Below are 16040 nucleotides of genomic sequence, written 5' to 3'. Positions count from 1 at the left end.
AAGGATTTTATTTAAAATTTTATTTTTAAATGCAACTTGCTTAAGTACTTGGCTTTTTCTTCATATCAATGTCATGTAATCCTTCAGACTGAGGATGGAAGGGCCAGCCCAAAAAGCCAATCAGGCTACGCTGTAGTGCACATGCTCAGGTAGTAAACATGCTGACAGACGGAAAGAGCAAAATACAAATCGCGAGAAGGTGCTAGAAAGTGTACTGTGAAAGTCTATCAATCTGTACTAAATGTTATTACATTTACGGTTATTTTCATTGTTGTATGCCTGAATTAAAGCAAAGCTGCTCAGATATAGTTGTTCTTAATACACTACCAGCATTTATTAGAACCTTTACCCACAGTGTATTATTACCCTACTGTGCCCTATACTGATGTCAGTTCATGTTTTCCCATTGCTGTTTGCTATCTTTGGTAATACCCACAAATGTAGACTGCCATGGCTTAAAGGCAACAGCAGATTTTTGCTCCACGTTTTGCCCTGGATTCCTGTATAGTAGTTTTATCAAGCATATGCCATATTTTTGCATAAAGGAAAAAAACAAAAACTTACACACCTTTGGGTTTCTTTACAGATGTGCACTGCTAACTACACCTTTGTTCCTTACATGATCACACCACATAACAAGGTATTCTGCTGTGAGGGTAGCCTCATGAAAGGACTGACAGAATTAATGCAACCAAACTTAGAACTACTTCTTGGTCCCATCTGTCTGCCTCTTGTGGATCGTTTTATTCAGATCCTAAAAATAGCACAGGCCAGCTCATGGTAAGTGTTTTTTACATTTTTGCTCAAATTGATATACATTATTTTCATAATATGTCATTGGTTAGCAAGAACCCCCCTGTGTCAACAGTCGTTGGTGTGGGCTATCCTGCAATGCAGAGTCAAGGAATGTCCAGTCCCTCAGAAAACTCTGCAAGGAGGTTTGAGTTCTGCTGGTTGAATCTCCCAGATAATGGCCTTCCGGTTTACATAGATGTAGGAAGGTTATGTGAAGGCAGAATTTATAATGGCTGCACGATTGAATGTGAATATTTTTTAAATGTTTATTGGTCACTCGAGGACTTCTTGCAAGAAAGGAATGTTATATATAAATATTCAATAGACCCAGCACATCTCCGTCTCCAATCTCCATGTATTGGCTATGCACTTCTCTTTCCTTTTACAAGTGCATTGTCAGAGAATGTGAGCTGTGTGAGTTTCTCTACCCAGCTGGAAAATGTTTCTTTGAATACACAAATATTTCTTCCCAGCTAGACATTTTTCTAGATTTTTCCAGGCTTGAATTCATTTTTAGTGTGCTCTTGTTTATCATTTTTTATATACACTTTGTAATAAATAGCTTTTAAACAACAGCCTTATTAGATATTGCCGCATAGTTATGTATGAATAGGATATTCCACTTTCAAATAAAAATTCAGAATTGGATTGAATACAGTGATTTTTTTTATTACTGGAGACATGTTTGCTTTCCAACTTTGAGAATAACCATTTGAACCAAATTTAACTGCTTTGCTGTAGTAATAAACATTATAATCTTGGATTTTGCTCTTGGTCATCTTTAAAACACTGTAGAACATTTGTATACCATATAAATAATTAAACAAATAGATATGATGCTTGAATTATAGTGCAGCTTCCTGCTTCTGTTTAAATAACATGATCCAATATTTTTCTCAGAATTTTCCCATCTTCAAAATGTAGGAAACAGTGCTTGGTTTTGGCGTTCCAATTTCAGGAGACTGTCAGTAAATAGGATGATTATTTTTGTTATGTTCTGCAGTATCCAGGGCAGATCAATTTATTTGACCCTAACTCTATTGCAATGGAATTGGAGATTTAAACTTGTACTAATAGTCATATTGAAAGTAACCTACTGAATATGCAAAATGTAGGGGAATTCCTTTATCTTTGAACAATGCTTAAAACAGCTTTGTGGTGTCACCTACGCTTTTCATTAAAAACCTTTTAGTAGTGAATCTTTAACTCATTTAAGACCTAAATATGGCTTTATAAGTCTAAATGTAAAATGTCCATTGCTGAGAGAATGTTAATTAACCTTGCAGTGGAGAACTAGGAATGTGCAACTGCTTATGTTGTAGTTCTCAGACTTGCTATCAAGTCTTGGGCTTCAGGAAGTGGACCCTCCAACAAACACATATTTACCGCTTAGGAGTCTACACTGGGTCACAGTGGTGAGCCTGCTGTTTCCTTTTGTGAGACCAGGATTTGGACTGTTTATTGATTTTGGCTGAAGTAAGCTGTCTTTTTGTTTATCTGTGATTCAAATAAATTAACTGTTTTGCTTTTACCAAACTGGCTAGCGGTCATTCCAGAGCTACCCCAGATCACAATATATATATATATATATATATATATATTGTAATATTTGGGGCTTTTTAAGTTTTGTGTAGAGCTTACCAGTGAGCAAAGTCCATGGCAGTTCTACCATTTAAGGTCTTGTTGGCCCACTTCTATTAAACAAAAATAAACAATCCTTTCAGGATACCCATGCAGGGGTTTCAACTTTACACAGCAATTATATTAAAGAAAAATGCAGAGCCACCTGGCTCTCTGGTCAGCACTGCTTCCCAGGCTTTGGGCCTCGGTCCTCTTGACCATGTAACAGTGTCCCTGTTCCGTACACACTCTGTACCTCTGCTGGCACTCTCTTTTACAGCTTCCTTGCTGTTCCAGCCCACAGGCTTGGGCCCTTTGCCTGCCCTGTCAGACTGAACCATGTAGACATGCACTCTTGTTGCTGCTCCCTTGCACACCTGGACTCCTTGGAAGGATGCAGCCCAGAACCCTGGTCCTGACTCACGCCTGAACAATCAGTGTCTGTGCTATTCCCGAACTCCTAGAGATTTACTCCCATCCAGATCACTATGAAATTTCCAGGCTCCAGGTCCCCAACTGGATTTTACTAACTACAGAGGAAACAGAAAACACAGTCTTCTTCAAATTAAACTAGCACTCTGGAGCCCCTCAACCTGCCTAGTTGGGAATCCTGTGTGATATACACCAACCCAGATGATTGCACTGTCACAATATAAATATATGTTCATCATAATGTTCTGTGAATCACTATCACTTTTCACATTCAAATATATATATTTTTTATCCAAAAACACTCTAATGTCCTACTCAATAAAAAGTAATTAAACTGACTGACATTCCACTGCTAATTCCTGTATAATAGAAGCTAAAAGCCGAACTTTAGAATTACCCCTCCAGCTGATGCAGAAAGTAATGCCCATTTTGTCAAGGGTAGTCATTTTGTCCAGCACTGAGTAAAACTTACCTTATGCAACGGTCCTGCCGTCTTCCTTCCTGCTGGTTCTGGCAGTGAGAATTGGTTCTACATAACCCCTCTTCTTGCTAGTCTATGACCAGTGGTGTCATCATCCCTTTTGCCAACATTTTCACAAACAATGCTTGTGGCTGCTGGAGAGATGAAGAATGGATCGCTGGCTGTCATGGGACCATTGAGTAAAACTGGGTATACTTTAGGAGTTTTTTGTCATTCAACCAACGGGTTTAACCAAAAAAAAACCCCACAGATCCCCTGCATCTACACAAGTCATGTGGATGCAGGGATCTCCCCCGCAGTGCTATTATATTCTCACAATGGGGAATACCCCCTCCCCCGGCTTCTGTTGAACAGAGAGGGCTACAAACAGAGTAAACTTGAGCTTGTTCCTGCTGAACCAGTTGAATTTTCGATACACGTATACCCAGCTTATGACAAGTAGTAATCTGTTCATTGCCTACAAAACAAACATTGTGTTCTGCATAAGTGAGGATAGGGGGAGGGGGGCACACATTTTATTGTTTATTAAAAGTGCAGAGTTCCACTATAAGTAAAATTTGTTTGTGTGATATCTTAGTCTTTTCTATACCATTGCCTTTGGTATTTTCCCATTATGTAATGTCCAGTTGTTGTGTTTCTGAAACTAATACTTGGTTGTTTTACATAACTGCAGTCAGTATTTCCGTGAAGCAATTCTCAATGACATCAGACGTGCCCGCAATCATTACTCTGGAAAAGAGCTGGCTGATGAACTGACAAGGATAAGACAGCGTATAGATAACATTGAAGTTTTATCGCCTGACATAATTGTGAATTTGCTCCTGTCATACAGAGACATCCAGGTACACTTAACTGTAAATGAATGAACATGCTGTGTGTGTGTTTATGTCATATGACATGTCCATTTAAACTACCCTTCTTTAAGCTTTAACAGTCTGCCATTATTGTAATTACACTTGTTTCTTTTTCATGAAACGCACCATTCATCTGCAAAGGATTACGATTCAATCGTGAAGCTGGTGGAAACCCTAGAGAGACTGCCAACCTCAGATTTGTCCGCCCTTCTTCATGTGAAATTTCATTATGCATTTGCTCTGAACAGGTGAGGATCATTTTCCAGTAACTTTCTAAACATAATATTCAATCAGTATAATGCCCTGTACACACGGTCGGATTTTCCGTTGTCGGAATTTCCGTGTGTACACAAATCCGACGCACAAAGTGCCACGCATGCTCAGAATAAATAAAGAGATGAAAGCTATTGGCTACTGCCACGTTTATAGTCCCGACGTACGTGTTTTACGTCACCGCGTTCAGAATGATCGGATTTTCCAACAACTTTGTGTGACCGTGTGTATGCAAGACAAGTTTGAGCCAACATCCATCGGAAAAAATCCTAGGATTTTGTTGTCGTAATGTCCGATCAATGTCCGATCGTGTGTACGGGGCATTATTGTTCTTTGTTCTACATAGTCTGCTTTCATTCTGTAATAACTATTTAAAATGAACAATTTTTAGCAGTACTCCTTATAAGTGCATTCAGGAAAATGAGCTTTAATAATACCCATCATATGTACTGGCAATAGATTGATTTTGCTTCAGTAAACCTTTTCATGACTTATTGAGATAAATCTGAATACATAAGAGTAGAAAAGCTAAATTACGTTTATTTAACAATTTTTTTTTTTATTGAACTGCAATTTTATAAGCACCATTTATTAGCTTTGGTTGTCCTGTGTGATAGATGCCCAGAATGTAACATTGGTAAATGTTTGTCAGATAAGTAAACAATAAAATCCTACAGACTTCAACACTCTAAAAATGCTGATGTATTAAACTCATGGCTTAGAACTTGTATACATACATCTGTTGATGCAGGTTAATAAGCCTGCATCGTTATCCAAAAGTGATATTTTAATTAAAGGTGGCACCTCCTGGGCTGAGTCAGCCCCTTGATTGCTATGTTGTATACTTCAATAGTGAAATCCTTCTGTCTGTCTGAAAGTTTTGTTTCTCCAGGCAACTTTTTTATATTTTAGTACCTTCCGTTGCACTCTGTATAATATATATATAAAAAAGTTGTCAAAACTCACATTACAGTGATGCTATTTATTCTGAATGGCGCCCCAATGCACTTTCCTAGTAAACTTCCTTGATTGAAATGCGTTGCCAAAAATGCTGCATGCATGGTTTTTGGTCCTTTATGCTGTGTTGGGCAGCACATTCAAATGCACCACAGTGGACCAGGTTTGTGTGAACTTACCCTTAAAGAGGAACTTTTTGAAAAAAGTAAATCCAGCAGCTAGATGTGCTATAGCTGCTGACCTTTTAAAAACACATAATTAGCAGACATAAAGTCCAGTGCTGACCCCCTACAACCAGAAGTCTTTGGACCTGTGCAGCCTTCTTTGATTCCAAAGTCAGATGTGACTTTCTGATCAGTCAAAACTGTCCCCCTGCTGTGCATGTGGGAGATATTCTAACTAGAGGAGGCTGTCCTGGGATGTGGGATGGGTGCTTGTAGATACAGTGCCTTGAAAAAGTATTTATACCCCTTGAAATTTTCCACATTTTGTCATGTTACAACCAAAAATGTAAATATATTTTATTGGGATTTTATATGATACACCAACACAATAATGGCACATAATTGTGAAGTGGAACAAAAATGATAAATGGTTTTCATTTTTTTTTACAAATATCTGAAAAGTGTGACATGCATTTGTATTCAGCCCCCTTGAGGCAATACTTTGTAGAGCCACTTTTCACTCCAGTCACAGCTGTAAGTCTTTTGGGGAATGTCTCTACCAGCTTTGCACATCTAGAGAGTGACATTTTTGCCCATTCTTCTATGCAAGCTCAAGCTCTGTTTGATTGAATGGAGAGCATCTGTGAACAGAAATCGTCAAGTCTTGCCATAGATTCTTTTCTAACTTTATAATCTTTATTGAAACATTTTTCATTAGTCATCTTTAACATACAAACATCCATTGCCCCTGTCCCTCCCCCCACCATTTTACATACACAGATATCAAAATAAAATATAAAATATGTTCATGGTGAACTTCTCGGATATTTGTTCTATAGTGGGCCCAACTTCCTCCCTTACATCCTCCATTCACTTCCTCCATGCCTACCCCCCCAGCTTCCCCTCTCCAACCATTTAATCCTATTGATCACTCTCAGTCACCCCTACCTCCCGACTTAACACCTTTCACTCTCAGTCAAACTTCTCTCTCATTTCAGTATGTCACATCCTATCTTTGTTATCCTTATTCTCTACCTTTGTTGTTATTGATACCTCTGTCCCTGCCATCTCCTCTCCCCTCCTTATCCTTCTTTCTTTATACATATAGTTCCTAACTCAATCTTATCTTGCACCTTACTCTAAGGGGGGGGTATCCCTTCACATCCCACCAGGGTTTCCAAATCTCTTCATATTTATTTTATACTGCCTTGTCTGACATAAATCGATTTTTCCTTCCATATTGTCTCGTTCATGCCACTCTCCAACTCTCTACTAGATGGAGGTAGGACTGATTGCCATCTCTGTGCTGTCAATTTCCTTGCCTAGAATAAAACATCTAAGAATTGTGACCTGGGTGAATCCAGGATTTCCCTCCCTCTCAACAAAGCCCAGTACACATAACCTTACGTCCCAGTCTAGGAGTCCTCCAAATGCCTGACCTATGATTCCAGATACCTCTTTCCAGTACCAGAAAAGCTTTGGGCATCTCCAGAACACATGGATTTAATCCCCTTCTATTTCCCCACACCTGGGGCAACTGGCGCCTGATCTACAGCCAAAGAAAAAAAACTTTTGGGCGTATAGTAAGCTCTGTATAACAAGAACAAATAAGACATCCTCTGGGAGGGGGAGAGTGAGACAAACAAACCCAATTCCAGAATTCTACTCCACTGTGAACCAGTTATAGTACCTACATCCTGTTCCCATCTCCTCCTACTCGGTGGGGCTTCTATCCCTTCCAGGCTCTCCTTATAAATATACAGGTATAGGCTCGAAATTAGACCTTTTGAGGTTGTTGCGTTAATTACTTTCTGGAGCAATGGAATTGAGGTGTCCTCTCTCTAAACTGTTCTCCTAGGCATGCCTAATCTTTAGGTACCTAAAAAAGGACTTATTTGGTATGGCATATTGTTCTCTCAATTCCTGAAAGGATTTCAGAGTACCATCTTTATATAGCTGGTTAATGAAATTTATTCCACATCTTTCCCATTCCTTAATTGTCCCCATTATCTGGATTTCTCCCAGGTTTCTGTTCTCCCAAAGGGGGGCATACTCTGTAAATCCCCTATACCCCAACAATATCTTCACTGTGTCCCATACTCTTACCATCAAACTTAATGTGGGAAGCCTAGAAGGGAAGGAACCTGCCTCCATGGCTTTCACCATTGACCCATGCGGAGTGTATTGTAGTAACATTTCCCTCCCTACATATCCCCCTTCCAACCTATTACTCCCTCCCATATACTGTATTGTGCTGCCATAAAGTAGTTCTGGGGGTGTGGAAGTGCAACCCCTCCTTCCTGTCTTTGTAATTGTAGAGTACACAAAGTAATTCCTGCCGGTCCACCTCTCCAAATCAATTCTCTGAAAATAATGTCTATCTTTTGGAACCACTTTTTGTATACCCACACTGGGGAATTATGTAATACGTACAAAAGCTGTGGCATCCATAGCATGCTGTTTGTTCTCTAACAAACCTCTGAGGGCTTCACAGAAAAGCTGTATTTATACTGAGATTAAATTACACACGTGGACTCTATTTACTAATTAGGTGACTTCTGAAGGCAATTGGTTCCAATATATTTTAGTTAGGGGTATCGGAGTAAAGGGGTCTGAATACAAATGCATGCCACACTTTTCAGATATTTATTTGTAAAAAAAATTTGAAAACCATATATCATTTTCCTTCCACTTCCCAATTACAATATCTCACAAAAGTGAGTACACCCCTCACATTTTTGTAAATATTTTATAATATCTTTTTATGTGACAACACTGAATAAATGACACTTTGCTACAATGTAAATTAGTGAGTGTACAGCTTGTATAACAGTGTAAATTTGCTGTCCCCTCAAAATAACTCAACACAGCCATTAATGTCTAAACCACTGGCAACAAAAATGAGTACACCGCTAAGTGAAAATGTCCAAATTGGGCCCAAAGTGTTAATATTTTGTGTGGCCACCATTATTTTCCAGCACTGCCTTAACCCTCTTGGGCATGGAGTTCACCAGAGCTTCACAGGTTGCCATTGAAGTCCTCTTCCACTCCTCCATGACAACATCACGGAGCTGGTGGATGTTAGAGACTTTGCGTTCCTCCACCTTCTGTTTGAGAATGCCCCACAGATGCTCAAAAGGGTTTAGTTCTGGAGACATGCTTGGCCAATCCATCACCTTTACCCTTAGCTTCTTTAGCAAGGCAGTGGTCGTCTTGGAGGTGTGTTTGGGGTCGAAGGGATGGGATCATGCTCTGCTTCAGTATGTCCCAGTACATGTTGGCATTCATGGTTCCCACCATGCTTGACTGTAGGCAAGACACACTTGTCTTTGTACTCCTCACCTGGTTGCCGCCACACACGCTTGAAAACATCTGAACCAAATAAGTTTATCTTGGTTTCATCAGACCACAGGACATAGTTCCAGTAATCCATGTCCTTAGTCTGCTTGTGTTCAACAAACTGCGGGCTCTTTTATGCATCATCTTTAGAAGAGGCTTCCTTCTGGGACGACAGCCATGTAGACCAATTTGATGCAGTGTGTGGCGTATGCAGGGCAGCCATCAGAAATTTTGGGGCCCCTTACACATTTTTAGGCCTGGGGCCCCCACCCCCACCCCCTGGACCTGACCATCAACATTCCCCAAGGCCCGCCCACTGGCAGTCCCATCGAGTCCCATCCCATGTCCTCCTCTTTCAGTCTTATCTCCCTGATCCCATGTCCTTCTCCTCCTCCTCCAGTCCCATCTCCTCCATCCCACATCCTCCTCCTCCTCCAGTCCCATCTCCTTCATCCCACATCATCCTCCTCCTCAAGTCCCATCTCCTTCATCCCGCATCCTCCTCCTCCAGTCCCATCTCCTTCATCCCGCATCCTCCTCCTCCTCCAGTCCCATCTCCTTCATCCCACATAATCCTCCTCCTCCAGTCCCATCTCCTTCATCCCACATCCTCTTCCTCCTCCAGTCCCTTCTCCTCCATCCCACATCCTCCTCCTCCTCAAGTCCCATCTCCTCCATCCCATGTCCTCTATCCCATGTCCTCCTCCTCCAGTCCCTTCTCCTCCATCCTGGGACTCCGGTTCTGGTGGCAACTGTCTCCAAGGGCATTTCTTTCTCACTACCTGTTGCGCCTATGTGACGTCACAATGGGACACAGATGGTAAAAAAAAAGAATGTGCTTTTAACTCTTCCATAATTTAGCCAAAATGGAAAAAAAAGTGCTTGCTTTATATATACTTTTTATACAGTACCAGAACATCTAATAGGGTTATATCATTGCATGAGATTACCCCTCACTTCCTGTCTTAGTATAGCTTGCAGTTGTTGCCTTATAATGTCCAAATTATATTATATTGATATATCTATATATATCTATCTCTATCTATCTATCTATCTATCTATCTATCTATCTATCTATCTATCTATCTATCTATATATAACAATATAACAATTGCTGGCTATATTCCCACAGGGAGATTCCCTCAGTTCCTGTTCTGGTGACATCAAGACAGAAAGTGAGGGAAATCTCCTGCAATGACATAACCCTGTTAGATGTTCTAGTTATGTATCATACTAAAGCTAAAGTATATACAGGCATACCCCATATAAAGCAAGCACTTTTTTCACCATTTTGGCCAAATTATGATTTTTTTTTTCCACATCTGTGTCCCACGGGTTGCAGGAAAAAAAAAAAGCTCGATTCCCCCATTAACACAGACAGTGTTGATGGGGGTACCCCTGCTGTGGAGCCATTGTATTCTCCCAGTAGGGGGTGGGAAAACAACCCCTGCCAGGAGAACACAGTAATTATTGCTAGTGGGCTACAAGAGCTGCTAGCGATAATTGTATGTAACAGGCTGGTCATACATAAATTGATCGATCGATTAACCTGGGTACATTCAGCCTGTCCATACATAGTTTGAATCTCAGCCAGTCTCTGCTAAACAGAATTCAAACCATCTATGGCAGGCCTTATCTGCATTCTAGCTGCAATCTTCACATGGGCCGATCCAGTTTTTCTCAGCAGGGGATCTGTCCGTGGATCCCTTGCTGAGTTAAGCGGGAAACTGACAGACCTATGTCTGCTCATGCTGTCCGTTTACACCCAACTGCCCTCTGATCTGGCCAGATGGAGGGGAATGGGGGCCCTTCCATCTTTTCTTTTTGCCAGATCAGATCAGAGGCAGGCGGGTGTAAACGGACACATTTCCATTTAAATCTGCCAATCCATAGAGAACAATGGGCGGTCCAATCAGGTTGCTTAAAAAACGGACAGGAGGACCCGATCGGACCACTCATGTGAAAGGGGCCTGAAAAGCAATTCGCATGGATTGCTTTTCAGAGCATTGGCTAGTTTAGTGAACCTGGACTAATAACAGACACTCTAATGCTACCCATATTGCTGTTCTTTTAACATGGTGACATAAGCTGACACCTATGCTGCACATGTGTAATGTTACTTTCACTTTCACTCTGCTAAAAGGACAGCAACAGGTCTGGCAATAGAGTGATTGGTATTAATAGGGGAGCACAGGCTGTGCACTGTACATGTCTTCTAGCAGCTTCAGGGAAACACTTTTTTTTTTTTCACTTACCTCGATCTCTGCAGCAGCTTCTTTACAGAGGAATTCTCTCCCTCCCACCAACACAGGAAGCAACAGTGATGGACAGTGCACCCTGTGTGCCTATTGGCTAAGGAGGCAGCAGGAGGCAGAGCAGCCCGCCACCTGCTGCCTCCTCAGCCAATGAGCAACTGAAAGGCTGTTAAGTCCCTCCCTCATACTATCTCCTGCGTCCCAGCCATGCCAACTTACTATGCTTAGCCTACGGCTGCGTCTCTCCTGCAGACCTGCACTATATCTCCTCTGGCTCCTCTCTTCTGCACACGTCCTGGTTGCCGCCGGGCCCTGGGCCCCTGCAGACGCTCGGGCCCGGTACATGTGTATCAGCTGTACCCACCGGGTGGCGGCCCTAGGTGTATGGTCTGAGCACTGACAGGCTGACCCCCACCCCTTCTCCCTCTGCAGCAATGTTGGCAGCACTCATATGTCTATTTCCCAAAGACAATCTCTGGCTATGATGCTGAGCACGTGCACTCAAGACTCGCAAGAGAAGCACGCCAATAATCTTAATAGAGATTTCTTCCTGCTTTTGTACATTTTTTTTATAAAATCAAACCCAATATATCCAAATCGAGATAACTTCTATTGTCTTGTCTCCTCTTGGCAAGTACCCATGAAGAGTATGAAAAATCCTTATTTTTTCAGTATTATTATTCAAGACAATGAATAGTTTTATTTTGGATAGATTAGGGAATGATTGGACATCCAGTCTGGTTTTTATTGCAGTCTTTGTCACTGTTGGGGAAATTTCCCCTTACTTCCTGTCCCTAGGACATCTGTCATCAGTACAGAAAGTGTAATTTCCCATGTAAGCACAGGCTGACTTAAGTGTTTTAACACCTGCTGAATCTACAACAAAAAAATGGTGGCTTTGCTTTAGGCACTCTATTCCGGTGTGTAATGTTCTCAATTTATCACAGGAGGAAACATCCTGGTGACAGAGAAAAAGCCCTTGAGATAATGCTGCTTATGGTACAACATGAGGACCAGGTTGCTTCAGACGTGTACTGCTTAGTAGGACGGATTTATAAGGATACATTCCTGGATTCTAATTTCACAGATGAGAAGAGTCGAGACAATGGCATACTGTGGTAAGCATCTGCCTATGTCCATACTGTGCTTTACTGATAACTGAGATCAAGTGACATTTCTGTGAAATAATTCCATTGATATAGTATAATAAGATCCATTTTATGCGGAAATGGATTCGCTGGGTGTGACTGTCTTTCCTAATGTGATCAACTGAATGATGGAATAAATTGAAATATGTTTTCACTCAGGAAATGGATATACTTTACCAGAAAATGTTAGTGTTCCCAAGAGATAGAGACGTTGTGGAAAAGCTCCTACTGCTTGGGATTATATGTAAATTGGTTGTTTTGAGCCCAGAGAGTCTTTTAAGATAACTCTATAATAAATGTATCAATAAAGCAGTATTCTAGGATTTGTAGTTTGAGCCATTAGATGTTTTTTGGCTTAGCTGCTGTGCAATGTCATAGGCTGATAGATATGATCATTACACCATTCACTTTAAATTACCCATGTTCTATTGTGAAAAAATGTGAAATCTTTGGACTTCTGAATTTCTACCTAAAAACATTTACAGAAGAACCGTGCTGTAGAAGCCGTGCTCGATATACGCACGCAAAGGATAATGATTAAGTCACCAGCATTGCCTGTAAGCCGTGATTTGCTATTCCTTTTCCACAATGTGTCACAGTGTCTCTGTGTGAAGATGGCCATCTTTATCGAGAAGTAGCGCTTTGCTTGCTCATATTAGAGCTGCCCCTCCTAATGATTGATTACCTGATGACTGGTGGGGTAATGACCAAGAAACAGCGGGAAAGGTGCAGAAAGCACAGATCCTTAGAAAAAATGAAGCAGATACCAGGGATATTCTTACACTACACTTCCCCAGATATAGCTTCTTCTCCAGCCGGCTCCCAGAACAGTGAGAAGCACATTACTAATATCACCAAATCTCATGAAACTAGCAGTCAGAGGCAGCAGTGCCTTAGGTTATCCCACAATGTAGATATATAGCTTTTATTCTACATATTATGAGCTCCTATGCACAGGAAATGCACAGCTATTTTTCAGAAGGAATTCAAGGCAAAAATTATTTTTTTAGCATGCTGCTTGGGCAAAAATAAAATTTCTAGATGTTCTCTGTAAGATAGCAACACTTTACTGTTTGAGATCAGGTCCAGCTTTAAAAAAAAAAAAAGGAAGGGGGGGGGGGGTGGTAAGCTGAAGTTCCTCTTTAAGATCCGCCAAAATATTTTTTTTTAAATATGCCCCCGGGAAGTTTATGCCATAAGTTGCTAGTATGCATAGTATATTAACACATGATGGCAAACCTACTTGTCAAATAAAACCCTCCAGGGCTGCACTTCAGCTGGTCCCAGGCACTTCCAAATCCATCCAGTTTTCCTTCCGGGTTTGCTCTGTGTGGCCACTTGAATGGCCAGGCTGTGATGATATCACTCCTGTGCATTCGCACGGGAGTCACTTCATCACAGCACAAAGAGGTGCTCTAAATATACTGAGTTGAGCATTCGTGGCTTTTGTCATAAAAACCCTACCTATCAACCTTTTTAAGAAATGAGAATTAAATTACGCTTTAAAATTTTATCTGGTCTTCAACTAAGATATAATAAATAAAGTTTTGTTTAAAAAAGAACAAAGAAATTGTAAAAAACATGTAAGCCATAATATTTGGTAGCGTGTGAAATCTTCATCATTAACTGTAACCAAATATTTCAACAAGTGTTTTCAAGAACAGTAGAGTGTTTCAAAGTACATATATATTTGTGGAATGTCTTGCATAAATGGGCTGCTTCAAATCAAGCCCCAGCATTTCTGTGGGATTCAGGACAGGACTGTTCTGTTTTATTTTATGTAAGGAATTACTTCAGTTTTAGTCCTGTGTATTAGATCATAGTCATGTTTGTCTATCCTTTTTCTTTAAATCTTTTTTTTTCCAGTTTGAATTTTAGATCTTAGTCAGCATTCTGATATTCTGTTTTTTTTTTTTTCATTTCTTGGTAACACTAAATTTGATGTATCCACAAACAATTTTTGTACATATTTACCAAACAGTTCACTTTTTGCGTAAACTGCCTACAAAGCATGTTTCCAGTAGTGTTTGTGAATACCTAATAGATAAGTAGCAGTGTTCTTTTAAAATATAAAGAAACTTGAGGGGGCGTGGTCAGCATATGATAGTAAAAGCAGTATAGTATATGGTCCACAACAGACAGCATCCGTCAGTCTCTCTGACCAGACAGCATTCCAGAAAGGTAAACATTAATTTTTGGAGCGATCATATCAAAGCCCAACACTAATCCACTAACTTGATGGATCTTCCATATGGGAAAGGTTCATAGCATCGATCTATCAGACCGTTCACCCATACTCAACCCAGACCCATGCCTCCCAGACACAATGACAGGTCAGCCTGTCCCCTCTACTCTTATTCACAAAACAAAGAGGGACAGGGGTTGAGTGGGACTGGAGGGAGTGTACTAAGCTCTCCCTATTTTGAACTGCTACATCCAACAGGGTCCAAATGTGAGCTCCAAGCTATTAAAGCTGAAATACATTCTAGTCATATAAAAACATCAGAATTAAAAAACAGCCCGCACAACCCTCCATGCCTCAGTCATTGATCAGGCACAATGTATAGAGGTAATTGAGTCGCATACTCAAACTCTATGCCATTGCTACACTGAAAATAAGAATCAACTGAATAAATAAAATGGATAAGAGGGTTCCCCGAAGCAACAGGTGTGGCAGATCTGTTCATGGTGGTTCAGGACTTGTTCCTGAAACTCCTTACCAAGAAATGATGTGAAAAGCCTGGGACTCTGGCCCAGTTGATTTTGATGAAAGAAAAATGCTTCTGCTCCTAGACCTAACCATATACACTCTTGACCAGTGGAGGGCACTCAAACCTCTTTTAACCTTGCTAAAAGACCATGACATCTCTAACAGGTGGGGATTTACTTTTCATTTTCTGTTCAGAAAGGCAGGTAGAACCCACCTTGCCAGGTACCCTGAGAATATTCTAGACTTAGACATTAAAAGTCTTGTCTTTTTTCAATGGGTCCTCTGCTTTCAGAAAATATATCATGTTTTGGTTTTTCAAGCATATTATCATGTTACAAACTGTGGATTTTAGCATGTTGGTAAAAAAACAACAGACTCCCCCCCCCCACCACCGATATTGCTGAACATTGAGGAAGATGAACATTCATTTTGCTGAGTAAACAAACACACTACTTCTTTAGTAAGTCCACCCCATTGTCTGGAAGATTTGATTATATTTACCTTCTTTCAAGAGGTCATTATCCTGGAGGTTCTCATATTTTTCCATCAATGGCATTGATTGTTTAAATTAAAAGGAACATTTTGACTGCAGTGTGCCAAACATTGGTGACAGATGCGGAGCATGCAGTGTGCTATGGCGAGTATTGGGTGTAGCCTCATAGAGATGAATATTGGGCATGGTTTAAAGGAATAAATAAATGGTAAATAGAGTCTGCGTCTACACAGAGTATATACTGCCCCAGTTCTTGTACTATTACAAAGCTAGTAGTATAGCCAGCTACTGCTGAAACATCAAACACTTTGTCAGGAGTATGTAACATACAGCACATCATAAAAATTGTTGTTCCTTCAGACCTCAGATCATCTCCAATTTCTGCTCCTTCAGACCTCAGATTCAGCCCTAGTTTCAGCTCCTTTAAACCTCAGATCAACCCTAAACTCTTCATCTTCAGACCTCAGATCAGTGCCATTTCCGGTACCATCAGACCTCAGATCAACCTCAGTCTCTTCA

At 40.6% G+C, this 16040-nt stretch overlaps 1 protein-coding gene across 1 annotated transcript in view; it reads left to right on the top strand.

Annotated features, from left to right (window-relative positions):
- The window catches only part of MAP3K5 (mitogen-activated protein kinase kinase kinase 5), a 269034-nt gene that overhangs the window by 78216 nt on the left and 174778 nt on the right, over positions 1-16040 (top strand). Inside the window, exons 4-7 of the mRNA XM_073627344.1 lie at positions 587-780; positions 4002-4170; positions 4324-4430; positions 12118-12288. Coding sequence (XP_073483445.1) covers positions 587-780; positions 4002-4170; positions 4324-4430; positions 12118-12288 — 641 coding nt within the window. The remainder of the gene's footprint in view (positions 1-586; positions 781-4001; positions 4171-4323; positions 4431-12117; positions 12289-16040) is intronic.

Source organism: Aquarana catesbeiana, linkage group LG04 (genome assembly GCF_042186555.1).
Source record: "Aquarana catesbeiana isolate 2022-GZ linkage group LG04, ASM4218655v1, whole genome shotgun sequence".
Lineage (NCBI taxonomy): Eukaryota > Metazoa > Chordata > Amphibia > Anura > Ranidae > Aquarana > Aquarana catesbeiana.
Note: the sequence above shows the minus strand (reverse complement) of the source record. Positions and strands in the feature narration are given on the sequence as shown.